General features: G+C 38.3%; 1 protein-coding gene across 1 annotated transcript in view; it reads left to right on the top strand.

The window, feature by feature from the left end:
* Positions 1-14,750, top strand: part of Ccdc178 (coiled-coil domain containing 178) — a 343,274-nt gene that overhangs the window by 17,068 nt on the left and 311,456 nt on the right. Inside the window, exons 3-5 of the mRNA XM_059246058.1 lie at positions 7,243-7,327; positions 10,920-10,979; positions 11,515-11,625. Of these exons, the coding sequence (XP_059102041.1) occupies positions 7,267-7,327; positions 10,920-10,979; positions 11,515-11,625 (232 nt within the window). The 5' untranslated portion in view covers positions 7,243-7,266. The remainder of the gene's footprint in view (positions 1-7,242; positions 7,328-10,919; positions 10,980-11,514; positions 11,626-14,750) is intronic.

The following is a 14,750-nucleotide window of genomic DNA, read 5'->3' as shown; positions in this document are numbered from 1 at the left end:
AGATTGCCATTTTTACTATGCTGATCCTGCATATCCGTGAGCATGGGAGATCTTTCCATTTTCTGACATCTTCTTCAATTTCTTTTTTCAGGGACTTAAAGTTCTTGTCATATAGGTCCTTCACTTGCTTGGTTAGTGTTACCCCAAGGTATTTTATATCATTTGTGGCTATTATAAAGGGTGATGTGTCTCTGATTTCCTTCTCAGCCTGTTTGTCCATTGTATATAGGAGGGCTACTGATTTTTTTGAGTTAATCTTGTATCCTGCTATGTTGCTGAAGGTGTTTATAAGCTGTATGAGTTCCTTGCTTAAATTTTTGGGGGTCACTCATGTATACTATCATGTTATCTGCAAACAGCAAAAGCTTGACTTCTTCCTTTTCAATTTGTATCCCCTTGATCTCCTTATGTTGTTTTATTGCTCTGGCTAGAACTTCAAGTACTATATTGAATAAGTATGGGGAGAGCAGACAGCCTTGCCTTGTTCCTGATTTTAGTGGAATCGCTTTGAGTTTCTCTCCATTTAATTTGATGTTGGCTGTTGGCTTGCTGTAAATTGCCTTTATTATGTTTAGGTATGTTCCCTGTATTCCTGCTCTCTCCAAGACCTTTATCATGAAGGGGTGTTGGATTTTTGTCAAATGCCTTTTCTGCATCTAGTGAGATGATCATGTGGTTTTTTTCTTTCAGTTTGTTTGTATGGTGTATTACATTGACAGATTTTCATATGTTGAACCACCCTTGCATCCCTGGTATGAAGCCTACTTGATCATGGTAGATAATTGTTTTGATGTGTTCTTGGAGTCTATTTGCCAGTATTTTATTGAGAATTTTTGCATCAATATTCATGAGGGAGATTGGTCTGTAGTTCTCTTTCTTTGTTGCATCGTTGTTTGGCTTAGGAATCAGGGTAATTGTAGCCTCATAGGAGGAGTTTGGTAATGTTCCTTCTGTTTCTATTGTGTGGAACAATTTAAAGAGTATTGGTATTAATTCTTCTTTAAAGATCTGGTAGAATTCTGTGCTGAAACCAGCTGGTCCTGGACTTATTTTGGTTGGGAGGCTTTTAATGACTGATTCTATTTTCTTAAGGGTTATTGGACTATTTAAATAATTTATCTTGTCTTGATTTAACTTAGGTATGTGGTACCTATCCAGAAAGTTATCCATTTCTTTTAGGTTTTCCAGTTTTGTGGAATAGAGGTTTTTGAAGTATGACCTGATGATTTTCTGGATTTCCTGAGTGTTAGTTGTTAGGTATCCCTTTTCATTTCTGATTTTGTTAATTTGGATGCTCTCTCTCTGACTTTTGGTTAGTTTGGATAAGGGCTTGCCTCTCTTGTTGATTTTCTCAAAGAACCAACTCTTTGTTTCATTAATTTTTTTGTATTGTTCTCTTTGTTTCTATTTTATTGATTTTAGCTCTCAATTTGATTATTTCCTGGGGTATATTCTTCCTGGGTGATTTTGCTTCTTCTTGTTCTAGAGCTTTCAGGTGTGCTGTTAAGTCACTAGTGTGAGATTTCTCCAACTTCTTTTAGTGGCCACTTAGTGCTATGAATTTCCCTCTTAGTACTGCTTTCATAGTGGACCATAAGTTTGGGTATGTGCTATATTCATTTTCATTGATCTCTAGGAAGTCTTTAATTTCTTTCTTTATTTCTTCCTTAACCCATTGGTGGTTCAGTTGAGCATTATTCATTTTCCATGAGATTGTAGGCTTTCTGTAGTTTTTGTTGTTGTTGAAACCTAACTTTAAACCATGGTGGTCTGATAGAACGCAGGAGGTTATTCCTATTGTTTTGTATCTGTTGAGATTTGCTCTATGGCCAAGTATTATTCGATTTTAGAGAAGGTTCCATGGGGTGCTGAGAAGAAGGTATATTCTTTTTTGTTAGGATGGAATGTTCTGTAGATATCGATTAAGTCCATTTGAGTCATAACATCAATTAAGTCCTTTATTTCTCTGTTAAGTTTCGATTTGGCAGATCTGTCCAGTGGTGAAAGTGGGGTGTTGAAGTCTCCCACTGTTAATGTATGTGGTTTTATATGTGATTTAAGCTTTAGTAATATTTCTTTTACATATGTGGGTGCCCTTGTATTTGGGGCATAAATGTTCAGAATTGAAACTTCATCTTGGTGGATCTTTCCTGTGATGAGTATGTAATGCCCTTCTTGATCTCTTTTGATTGATTTTAGTTTGAAGTCTATTTTGCTAGATATTAGGATGGCTACACCTGCTTCCTTCTTAAGACCATTTAATTGGAAAGACTTTTCCCAGCCTTTTATTCTTAGATAGTGTCTGTCTTTGAATTTGAGGTGTGTTTCTTGTATGCAGCAGACAGATGGGTCCTGTTTTTGTATCCATAGTTAGCCTATGTCTTTTTACAGGTGAATTAAGTCCATTGATATTAAGGGATATTAATAACCAGTGATTGTTCATTCCTGTTATCTTTTTGGTGGTAGTGTGTGTGTACTTCTCTTCTTTGGGGTTTACTGCTGTGGTGTTATCTATTGCCTGTGTTTTTGTGGGTGTATCTGACTTCCTTAGATTGGAATTTTCCTTCTAGTGCTTTCTGTAGGGCTGGGTTTGTGGATAAGTATACTTTAAATCTGGCTTTGTCTTGGAATGTCTTGTTCAATCTGTCTATGACGATTGAAAGTTTTTCTGGGTATATTAGTCTAGGCTGGCATCCATGGTCTCTTAGTGTCTGCATTACATCTGTCCAGGTACTTTTGGCTTTCAAAGTCTCCATTGAAAAATCGAGTGTTATTCTGATGGGTTTGCCTTTATTTGCTGCTCTTAATATTCTTTCTTTATTCTGTATGTTTAGTTGTTTAGTTATTATGTGGCAAGGGGACTTTTTGGGGGGAGTCTAGTCTGCTTGGTGTTCTATAGGCTTCTTGTATTTTCATAGGCATTTCCTTCTTTAAGTTGGGAAAGTTTTTTTCTTTGATCTTGTTGAATATATTTTCTGTGACTTTGGGTTGGTATTCTCCTTCCTCTATCCCTATTATTTATAGGTTTGGTCTTTTCATGGTGTCCCAGATTTCTTGGACATTTTGTGTTATAATTTTTTTGGCATTGGTATTTTCTTTGACTGACGAATCGATTTCCTCTATTGTATCCTCTACACCAGAGATCCTCTCTTCCATCACTTGTATTCTGTTGGTTATGCTTGCATCTGTGTTTCCTGTTTGTTTACTCAGATTTTCTATTTCCAGCATACCCTCTGTTAGTGTCTTCTTTATTGTTTCTATTTCCCTTTTCAGGTCTTGGACTGTTTCCCTCATCTGTTCCATTGCTTTTTCATGGTTGTCTTTCAGGGATTTATTATTTTATCTGTATTTTCCTCTAGTTTTTTATAGCGTTCTTCCCATTTTTTTTGACTTCATTTTCTTTCTTGATGTCCTCCACTTTTTTGTTTATCTGTTCCTCAATTTCATTTTTGATTTCTTCTTTAAAAGCCTCTAGCATCTTCATGATGTTATTCTTAAGGTTGCTTTCTTCTGCTTCTTCCATCTTGTGATGTTCAGGTCTAGCTGTTGGAGGAGGGCTAGGTTTGGTGATGCTGTATTGCTCTTTATTTTGTTGTATGTACTTCTGCCTTGACGTCTGCCCATCTCTTCGTGGATTCGTTCTTGGTCTTAGCAGCGCTTTTGGTCCAGTCAGAGCTGACAGATTTGGCATTTCAGGAAGCCTCTCTTGGTCCAATGAGAGGTGGCAGATTCTGCTTCTCAGAAAGCCACTCTTGGTCTAATCAGGGCTGGCAGATTCCCTGTCTCCTGAGTTTACTCTTGGTCCAATGATGGCTCTTTGTCCAATGAGAGCTCTCTCTTTCTCTGGGCCTGATGGGAGCTCTCTGGGCTAGATGGGAGCTTTCTGGGCCTGATGAGAGCTCTCTGGGCCAGATGGGAGCTCTCTGGGCCTGATGAGAGCTCTCTGGGTCAGATGGGAGCTCTCTGGATCAGATGGGAGCTCTCTGGGCTGGGTGGGAGCTCTCTGTGCCTGAGGAGAGCTCTCTGGATCAGATGGGAGCTCACTGGGCTAGATGGGAGCTCTGAGCCAGATGGGAGCTGGGGGCTGGTCACTAAATCTCAGGAAGTGTTAGGGGGTCTTGGGTGGATGGGTGTGGGGCAGGGCATGTAGATTGCAAGGTCTGTGGGGAGGGGTGTCTTGGAGAAGGGAAACCTTCCCGCGGTGGGGGGAGGGGCAATGGCCAGCAATTGGGGCGAGTTGGGCGGGTCGGGCGGGTCTTCCCCAGAATGGCTGGGGCTCAAGGATGGGACCTAGGGGCAGGCCTCCCTGGATATGACCCCAGATACTCACCTCTGGTCAGGATGGGAGCTGGGGGCTGGTCTCCAATCTCAGGAAGGGGGGGGGGGGTGTCCTGGGGCAGATGGGTGTGGGGGCAGGGCATGTAGATTGCAGGGTTTGCAGGGGGGAGCAGGGGGGAGGGTCTTGGGGAAAGGGAACCTTCCTGTGCCCCCCCCCCCCGCCTGATGGCCGGAAACTGGGGCCAAGTTGGACAGGTCTTCCCGGGAAGGGCTGGTGCCCAGGGATGGAACCTAGGGGCAGGCCTCCCTGGCTATGACCCCAGATACTCACCTCTGGTCCAGATGGGAGCTCTGGGCCGGCCTAAGTGCGGGGTTTTTTGCTGAGTGTAGTACTCTTGGAGGCCAGAAGAGTACATTAGATCCCCTAGAGCTAGAATCACAGGTGGCTGTCAGGGACCTGATTTGTACACTGGAAACTGAACTCTCGTACTATGGAGCAGCAGGAAGCCATCTCTCCAACTATTCTCTACTGTTTAAGTGGGTGCTAGGAATCTGAACTCAGTTCCTCATACTTTCTCAGTAAGCACTCTACCAACTAAGCTTCTCCCCAGTTCCCATTTTCTCGGCTGTAAATCTGGTCTTTTATGCTTCTTTGTTTTGTCTTTCCTTTGTCTTGATTTCACTACACTGGGTTTCTCTCCACAGCTGTCGAAGAAACCCTTGGTATTAGTATAATCAGAACTACGGTCTATTCATTCTACTCCTGTGGAGATCTAGATCTGACTATGGCTAGGGTTAGGACTCTGTTTTCTGCCCGCTGTCATTATTGACCATCTGAACTTGCTATGTGTTCATTGCTGTCTGTACTAAATGTGGTATAGGGAGTTAGATATCATTAGAATACTTTTCATATTTTTTGTTTGAATCATGACCTTCAGTATGTTTTAAATCTTAGCTCTATTAAGGGGTGAAAAGATGGGTAAAAGAGAAGTTTCATCAAGGACTGTGAAGGATGTAAGATTTTCAGCTTCCTGGCAAGCTAGCAAGCTGTCTTGGCTCTGTAATAAAGAAAGCCTGAGGGGTTCAGGCAGGATGATAGGAGGTTTTTGGTAAATTGTCAGGTGAAATGCAATAGATCCTTTTGTTGCTTTTAATTTACACTTTTGCATTAGAACTCGTTCTAGAATTACTTGCCATATCATTTTCTGGGACATTCTGAGCATAATCTTGCTTTAGAAATTGTGAATCTTCATTAACTGTGCATGGGAAATTCTTCTCTGAAACTGGCACATTCCAGATCTCAGTTCATTTTGGTCAGATGACACTTCCTCTAGGAGGACTTCTAACAGTGTCTTAAAGTACACATGCACACATACACATACACACACACAAACACACACACACACACACACACACACACACATCATTCGGCCCATTGTTTTCTAATTTTCATTATGATGTGTTAGCTTTATTTTTCTTTTTTGAGATAGAGATGCATGTATCCCAGGCTGGTCTTAAACTTGCTATGTACCTGAGGATGACCCTAAACTCCTACTCCTCTGCCTTTGTCTCTTAAGTGCTAAGAGTACAGGAATGTGCCATTTCACCTGTTATTCAGTACTAGGGTTCGAACCCTGAGCTTTGTGCATACTTGGCCATCACTCTACCACTTGGGCTGTATCTCCAGCCCCTTTTACATGAGTCATTTAGTGTGCATTTCTTAATTTCTACAAACAGCAATTCTTGAGTTATCAAAATTTTTGTCTTTTCTTTTATGACTTTATAATAAGTACTTCATTTTGAAATAATTACACGTTCACAAAAAAATTGCAAAAAATGCAAAAACAAGATGTGTCCTCTTGCGGATCACCATTTCAATGTCTTCTTAACATCATAACTTTAGCGTAGTGGTAACACCACCAAATTCACATTGGTACAAACAAAACAGCGTATTCAAATTTTACTAGCAATGCTGGTAGAAATTGTGAGTGAGTGTGTGTGTGTGTGTGTGTGTGTGTATGTGTGTACATTAATGATGTTTATCCTATGTGTAGCTCTGTGTAACCACAACCAGTCAGCATCCTTGATTGTACCATCTCATTCCTTCATAGAAGCTGTTACTTATCTCTAGCCTTGAGCAACCACTAATCTGTTCTTTGCTACTAATCTTATTTCATGAATATAAATGGAAGCACACCTTTTGTATCCTTTGGAGACTGTCTTATGTTTTCCACTCAACATTTTAATTTTCAGTTCATCCAAATGTTTGCCTACATGATAGTTTAAATAGTCTGTTCTACCTACTTCCCTTCTTTTGAATTGTATCCCAATGCCAATTTAGGCACTGAAGGGTATTTCAGGTAATAATCATGATTTAATTGTTAGGGAAAAGCTACAAAAGATATTCTTGTACATGTGTGAGTAAAAATATGTTCTTTCTTGGGTAAACATTGAAGAGCACAATTGTTGATTTAATTTGATAAGTTCTTTGCTGCTAATATTAAAGGGAACTGAAAACTATTTTCCAGAGTAGCTGTACTGTTTTACAATCTGGCAATAATGACCAGTGATCCAGTTTCTCTACATCTTTGCTAAAAAGCTAGTGTTTTATTTTAGCCATTCTGATGGAAAAATTTTGCTCTTCTATTAGTGCCAAATGTCAAGCTTCCATTGATATCTTCCTAATATTTTATTTATGTACAAAAACACAATTTGCTGAATCCATGTAGTGTTTCTTGTATAAATATGTGTTTAGGGATTACTACTAGGGATTGGATAACCTGCTTGATAGTTCATCCAATTCCTTATACTTTAACGTAATTTGGCACTAATTTTGTAACTATGTAATATGTTCCACATAATATTATAATTTCATTCTAACACTACCAATGTTTCTAACTGATTACTAATAAAATACAGATTGATTTTGATTCACAATATTAAAATATCTTTCTTTGTAATTAGGTTCTAAAATATTGTTACAACATCATGCCAGAAAATGAGAAAGAGCCAGCTCATTCTGGATGGATGACGGACAAGAGCAACACAGGTGATTTCCTTTTGAATGGCTTTTCTTTGCAAACAGATGGGTAAGCAGAACTTGGTGACTCAGAGAAGACAGCAACTGCACAGACAGGTTGGGACTTTACAAAACTAAAACTTGCAGTGACGAGGAAAGAGAAATCGCACAAAGCAGCCTAATGATTTGGGAATACTTCCTGCCTGTATTTTCTCCTCTCTTTTCTCTGTGATGTCTCCTACCGAGGGACACCCTGAGCTGCATAAGCAATGCCATAGTATGCCTGAGCCAGCTCTTCCTGGCTCATGCCCATCAACTACCTACATCTCTCCTCTATAGCTTGAAAGACACCATGGTGGTACTACTTCCTCCTGCTGGATAGCTAGTTGTTATCTGACTATTTTAAAGTCCTAAAATTGTTTTGACTTTTATAGAATTATCCACAGATTTGCATTATTTCATTTCCCTGACCAACAGAAATATATCAGAACCACTGTTCTATTGGGGAGTAAATTTGTAGCTGGACATGAGTGAAGATCGGATTCAAGTATTAACCCTAATATCTTCGGCATCATACCATGCCTAAACTCTGTGTTTTCTGTGTACACCAGTCAATCAGTCCACAGAACAATGAACTTCTTTAAGCATGGTTCCAAGATGCCCCTGCTCTGCTAAGCCTTGGGAACTTAGCAGACTTCATTGTTCCCACTTATATCTTGGCAGACATCAAGATTTCAGGTGCAAAGCTGTCTTTCATGAAGATACATGGAACCTAAATATACCAGGCTCTTAGAGAGGTTTGTCATTTGTTGTAATGATCACAAGAACACAGTGTAAGGTCTTTCTGGGGCACTGTTCAGCACAATGTTTGTATGAACAACCTGAACACCTCTTTCTCTCAAGTTCTATCAGTCATGATGAAACAACTGTGATCAAATCAAAGTACTCATTATACTGAAAATGAACAATAACTTAGGTAGTTATTCCCTGCCCTCAGTTGAGATGAATAACTGAAGAAATAACCCAAATTTGCAAATTGTTGTAGTTGCATCATTTTAGACATGCTGACTCATATTTATATATTATTTGGGACAATACTTTATAATACAATTAATTTTGATTTTATACTCAAAGTACGTTTTTTTAAAAATTCAGCATTTTAAATTTCAAGGCAAACAAAAAATTGCATTTCACAGTACTATCACATCTGTATTAGTTAAAAATGAACAATGAATATTTATTCATACTTATTAATTTTTAATATGGTATATATATCATAATACACAATGAAAGTATTATGAGCTGTGATCACACTATAGTTTGCATCTGGAATGTTCTTACTTTGTTGCTATTAGAATATATAGAAACAGCCAGGGTGCGGGGGGGGGGGGGGGGCGGGGGGGGGGCGCATGCCTTTAATCCCAGCACTCAGGAGGCAGAGGCAAGCAGATCTCCGTGAGTTTGAGGCCAGCCTGAGCTACATAGTGAGTTCCAGGACAGCCTCCAAAGCTACACAGAGAAACCCTGTCTCTACCCCCCCCACACACACCAAAAAAAAAAAAAGAAAACAGAAGATATAGAAACTTTTAAGGTGTGGGTCTTAGGGCTGGGGGTCTACCTACCTACAGCAGAGCTTGCTTAGCATGTGGAAGACTTTGAGTTTGGCATCCAGCCCTAAAGCGAAAATGAATAGAAAGAAAAGAAACACTGAAATAGATAGAGTCGAGTAGGAAGTTGCCCATTGATTTCTATCAAGTTGGCTTTATAGTCAGGATGATGTTTTTCATTAAGACATACTCTGTGAGTACAGAGGTTTCATGATTTTTATGCATATAAACCTAATAGTCAGAAATATTCTGCTATAAGTTCTCAGTTAAGAAGCCCCTGCCGACAAATGCTAGATGGTATGTTCTGAAATGTGTATGAGGTGCATGTTTTCACATTCACCCTGGTCTCCTGCACCAGAGCCTCTCCCAAGAGAGAATATGGATTTTAGACCTGCAGTAATCTTTTAAATGCAAATGGATACAGAGTCATTCTTTGATGCTTTGAAATAATTTGGTCATTATCTGTCAGATCTGTGTCATAGATTATGTGACTGAGAACCAGTGTACATCCTTAGTAATTCTTGTCCCTGGCACCCTGATTAGATGAAACATGTTTATTTGCCTTCCTATTGGTAGACCCCTTCTTGTTTTTCCTTTCATCTCTCGAAGTTGGCTCTATTTTGTTGATCCATGTTAGTCAGTACAATAATTTTATTTTATGTAATATAGTAATTTTATATATTATTTTATATAGCACAATATTATGAAAATTTATTAATTCTATATTATCAGATATGAAAGTCATATTCTACATATTTAGTTTGTTGAGTATATATTCTCTCATCACTCAATTTTAAGCTTACTGAATCATTTTATACGCTCTATAAAACATGGTTAAATTTCACTTTATTGTTTAAACAGAAAATCTACTGCCTGTGATCTGAGCACATTTATAATTATTATAAAACAGTCTAGTGTGTTCTATTTTCATTACATTTTATATTTAAACACACATACATATACACAGACACATACATATACATATTCATATACAACAATTACCTTAATTGCTCGGATAGTAATGGATACTTTTCCTCTTACTTAGAAGTTATGTGTTTGATCCACATTATAAGCAATACCAACATCAGCTTGGGAGTTTTGCTTGCCTTTCCAATACATCTTTTTAACACCTAACTTAGAGGAATTGCCACTTTATTACAAGCTCTGACTTACAAGGTATGCTTTCCACATTTGTGACTAACACCATCATTTTTGCAGTAGTACAGCTGAAAGTGCCTATTAGAGCACAAGCACGTAAGGCCATTATTCTGTTTAATGTTCACATGATTTATAGGTAGTCCAAAAGCTAACACATTCAAAACTAATTTGGCAATGTTTGTGTCAAAATATCCAGTGATTTTCACTCTATGATGTCTATATCCAATTGCCTTCAGCGGGGATGGATGACAGAAATAATTTTTAACAGCTCTCGAAGGCTCATGGGATTTTGCTGTTGCACACGGACTTGAAGGGCAGCTTTGTTGGACATATTTATTGATTCAGTAGGATGGTGAATCTTTTAATGTTAGTTTTTGAGGACTTCATCCATAAGCACTGTGTGTTGACATGCAGTGAATCTTGGTTCCGTATGACGGTGAATCTTGACTATCAGCTTTATTGTCTGAGGAGCTCCTGGGAGATAAGTAAAGCCTATCTCTGGGTGTGTCTGATGGCATTTCCAGACAGTTTACTAAAAAGAGAAGCTCTGCAGATGTGGGCAGCACATTCCCTAAGCTAGGAACCTCTGTAGAGTTAAAGGGGGAAAAGGAGACGTTCATGAGGGTGGTCTGAGTCCTCTGTGCTTCCTGGCCACCTTTAAGGGATCTGTTTGCTCCAGTACTCCTGTCTACTCAGGATAGATCATGGTGGTGAGTCTCATCTCTCTCAAATCTTTAGCCTGGATTTCCTTTTTCTAGTACATTCCCTGCCCCTTAGTGCAATCCTTACCGTTGGTTCTTTGGGTCATGATAATTGACCCTTAAAGCTAATACTTTATTTTGTCTTACATTTTGTAGGTAAAACATGTCTGGAAATAAAGGCTCTCAGTGACAAGGCAAGGGCAATAACAATTGCAGGTATCACAAATGTACAATTTGCATCTTTATTTTTCCTGTCATTTAATTGTTGTCTTTTAAACAATTGTAAATGTGAAAAATATTTCAGTTATCTTTATGTTTATAATGTTTGATAAGTGAGTCAATTCTTCTAAAAGATCTCATCGATGGTGATATGATGTATGGCATTCCTTTCATTTCCTTTGTTATTGTGTGTAATGTGCACTTACAGAGTAACGGTTATATCAATATGAATGTGCCCCAAAGTACACTTGCTATTTTTGAGGAATAGTGTGGGTTGAACTGGTTTCTTCATGTTTTCTTTTAACAACTTCCTGTTTTGATGAATTCCTTTTATTTAAAAGATTTTAGCCCAATTGTATAATACAGTGAAAATATCTGAGAAATCCCTACTGTGTCCCTTAATATTTATAGTATAATTGTTTTCAAGGACAGCAGCTTTGCAATGTAGCTTTTTAGCCTTTTTTATATTGTGTCATTTGTTTTGAATTGTGTATAAACAGCACACTGAAATAATTGTATTTGTTTTCTAAAGAAAATGTCAGATTGCAAGAGTTGGCAGGATTCAGCAGCTCCAAGAAAGGGTCGCCGAGCTCCAAGAAAGCGAGTGAACGTCATTATGAAAGCAAGACAACAAATACAGAAGGTGAGGGCTGAATATAAATCCTACAGCAAACTTCACAGTCTTTGTTTGTGTTCACTCACTCTTGTGACGTCACCACTGTGTTTTATTAAGAAATAAATGCGACTTATGCATATTTAATTAGCATGGTAGTTAAGAAGAATGCAATATTGTTGTATAGTTTGCCAATCATGAATCACTAACGACCAGCCTAGATTGTGAGATTTATTATATAATTTCAGAAACGAATGAATGTTTGCCACTTCTGAACAATGCTCATAAGTAAACAGTTGGCTGGTCAGAGGCTTTTAGAAGAGAAGCAGGAGACTAACTCCTTGGGTCAGCAAAATCTAGCATTCAAACTATGTCTAGTAGTAAGAATCTGTGCTTTATCTCTAAAAGAGTTTTAATATTGTATATAGAAGACATGAAAAAGACATAGGTAAGAGGATGGATGTATTTTAATCTTGATGTTGGGAAACTTCTGCTCCGGGGATTTGCAGATTAACACAATAAAATGTAAATATGTTACTGTTGTGGTCTTTTCATTTCTTTCTGTCCAATGCAAATCTTAAATATAATTTTATGATCTTGGTTTAGAGTTTATTACCTGTAATCAGTTTTAGATAAAAATTAGTTTTGGAAAGATTTTTCCAAATATAAAATGTATGATTTATGAACCAATTAAATCAAGACACTTCAACTCTCTGTCTTTTATTAGTGTTCAGAGACATTTAAGAAATGACCCTTGCAAGATGTGTATAACCTTGCATGCCAAATAAAATGTGAGTGTACACACAATTTTATTCTTTGACAGAAATAACAGCTAAATAGATTATTAGCAAAATGACCCATGACAACAGACACCAAGCAAATATCACCAACAAGAAGTATTTTCAGTGCTTTGCATAAGGCCAGTTTATGTAGTCTCCAGGCATTAAGATAAATATTAAAAGATAAGAAGAGAGCTGAGAGGAATATTAATGAATAAATCTACCTGTTAAAAGTGAGGAGTTGATTTTTTGCAAGCAGAACAGAATGTCACTGAAAGCACAGGACAGGATGGATCCAAACATGGGAAGTCAGTTGGTTCAAATAAAGTGGGAAATGACCAAGCCACCATAAAGGAACAATTAGAGTTTAGGCCTCAAATATGAATTTATTTCTCAGTTTTTTGTCTGATGTCACATAGTCAAAGCTTTTTCCTGTAATGTCTGAGCAGATTAAAATATAACTATTGGATACCATGTGCAAACTGATGGCTTATTATCTTGCTAAAGGCTTATAGAATCATTGATCTAGGAAGAATGAAGGAAGGATCTAAGAAGGATTACAGGATATGACAGACATCTCATAGATATCATGAGGGGAGTGTAGGATTCCATAAACACTACAAAGAATTTAAGATCCATTGTTGGACTGGTCTTTATAGGAACAGACTAGATAGACATGAGTTGAGTGAGAAATGGGGAATTTGCAGGTGCCCACCTTTGCACTTGAGAAGCTAAAGCAGGTGGATTGCTGTGACTTTAAGATCATCCTGAGATACAAATGCAGCCCTGTCTTAAAGAGGCAGGGAGGTGGATTCAAAGATGACTCAGTTGTTTTAGAAGTTGGTTATGAGTAGAAGGAAAGGAGTTAATTTTATAGATACAGTTTGCAAATGAGGTTGGAGCCATCAAGTCTACCTCTAGCAGGTTTTCCTGGAAAGCAAACTTTTTTTGTTTGTTTTTTGTTTTGTTTTTTGAGACAGGGTTTCTCTGTGTAGCTTTGCACCTTTCCTGGAACTCACTCTGTAGCCCAGGCTGGCCTCGAGCTCACAGAAATTAAAGGCATGCACCACCACCACCTGGGAAAGCTAACTTTAAAAACCAGACAGATAAGAAACAGACAAAGGACAGAAATTGTTATCTTAGAATGGAGTTAATCACTATCAACTTTTTATTTATGGAAAATGGAAAATGCATTAGGGAAAGTTATTAAAGAGAATTTCCACCTTTTTATATGTATTTATTTTGTCTCTCGCTCTGTGTGTGTGTGTGTGTGTGTGTGTGTGTGTGTGTGTGTGTGTGTAGCTGGAGAGTTTTCTCTCCGGGTCCTGCCAAACCCCGGCAGTCTGACAGCCCACTTATAAAATAAACACACAGACGCTTATATCATTTAAACTGTTTGGCCTAATGGCTCAGGCTTCTAGCTATCTAGTTCTTGCATCTTAAATTATTCTATTTCTATAAATCTATACCTTGCCACGTGGCTTGTGGCTTACCAGCATCTTTACATGCTGCTTTTCATAGAGGCGGCTGGCAATGTCTCCCTCCGCCTTCCTTTTCTCTCAGTTCTCCTCTCTGTTAGTCCCACCTATACTTGCTGTCTGGCTACTGGCCAATCAGTGTTTTATTTATTGACCAATCAGCAAAATATTTGACATACAGACCATCCCACGGCATGTGTATGTGTGTGTGTGTCTGTGTGTGTGTGTGTGTGTGTAGATAGGAGATACAAGCCATAGCATGTATGTGAATATAAGAGAACAACTTTGTGGCATCAGATGTGTGTCCCAAGGAGCAAACTCAGGTCATCAGCCTTGCCATCAAGCACCTTTACCCTCTGAGCTTCTCGTGGGTCCCACTTCAAGGAATAGTTTTCTATAATCCTTTGTAGAGTTGAGTGGGTTCAAAAAGAAAGAAAATAATACAATTATTTTATTGAATTCTGTCACTAGAATACAAATAGTGATTGGTTTTAGAAGTCATATTTATCAAGATAAGGTTACATACCATAAAATCTGCTCCTTTTATGTATCTGGGTTAATAACTTTTGATAAATGTGTGTTTGTGTGTTCGTGTGTATGTGTGTGTGTGTAAACCCCATTAATTACCACTGAAAATAAGTGTAATAATAAATTTGTGGGGAAGATAAATAGGGAAACAGATGGATGTGTCTGAGGAAAATGTGACCTGATCACTTCTGATAAAAAGTATAACCAGTACACTCCAAGAATTCCTCAAGGGAAGAGATTGATCCTACTATGTCTACAGAAGTCATAATTTGAAGGAGAGACCAGGTACACATGAGAATACTGTGGATGCTGCTGTAAACTGCTCACTTGAGAAAAAAAAACCCACAAGTGATAAGAAATTCAGTACTGA

The sequence above is a fragment of the Peromyscus eremicus genome, chromosome 19, assembly GCF_949786415.1.
Source record: "Peromyscus eremicus chromosome 19, PerEre_H2_v1, whole genome shotgun sequence".
Taxonomy (NCBI): domain Eukaryota; kingdom Metazoa; phylum Chordata; class Mammalia; order Rodentia; family Cricetidae; genus Peromyscus; species Peromyscus eremicus.
The sequence above is the reverse complement of the archived record's forward strand: the minus strand, read 5'-3'. Positions and strand labels throughout refer to the sequence as shown.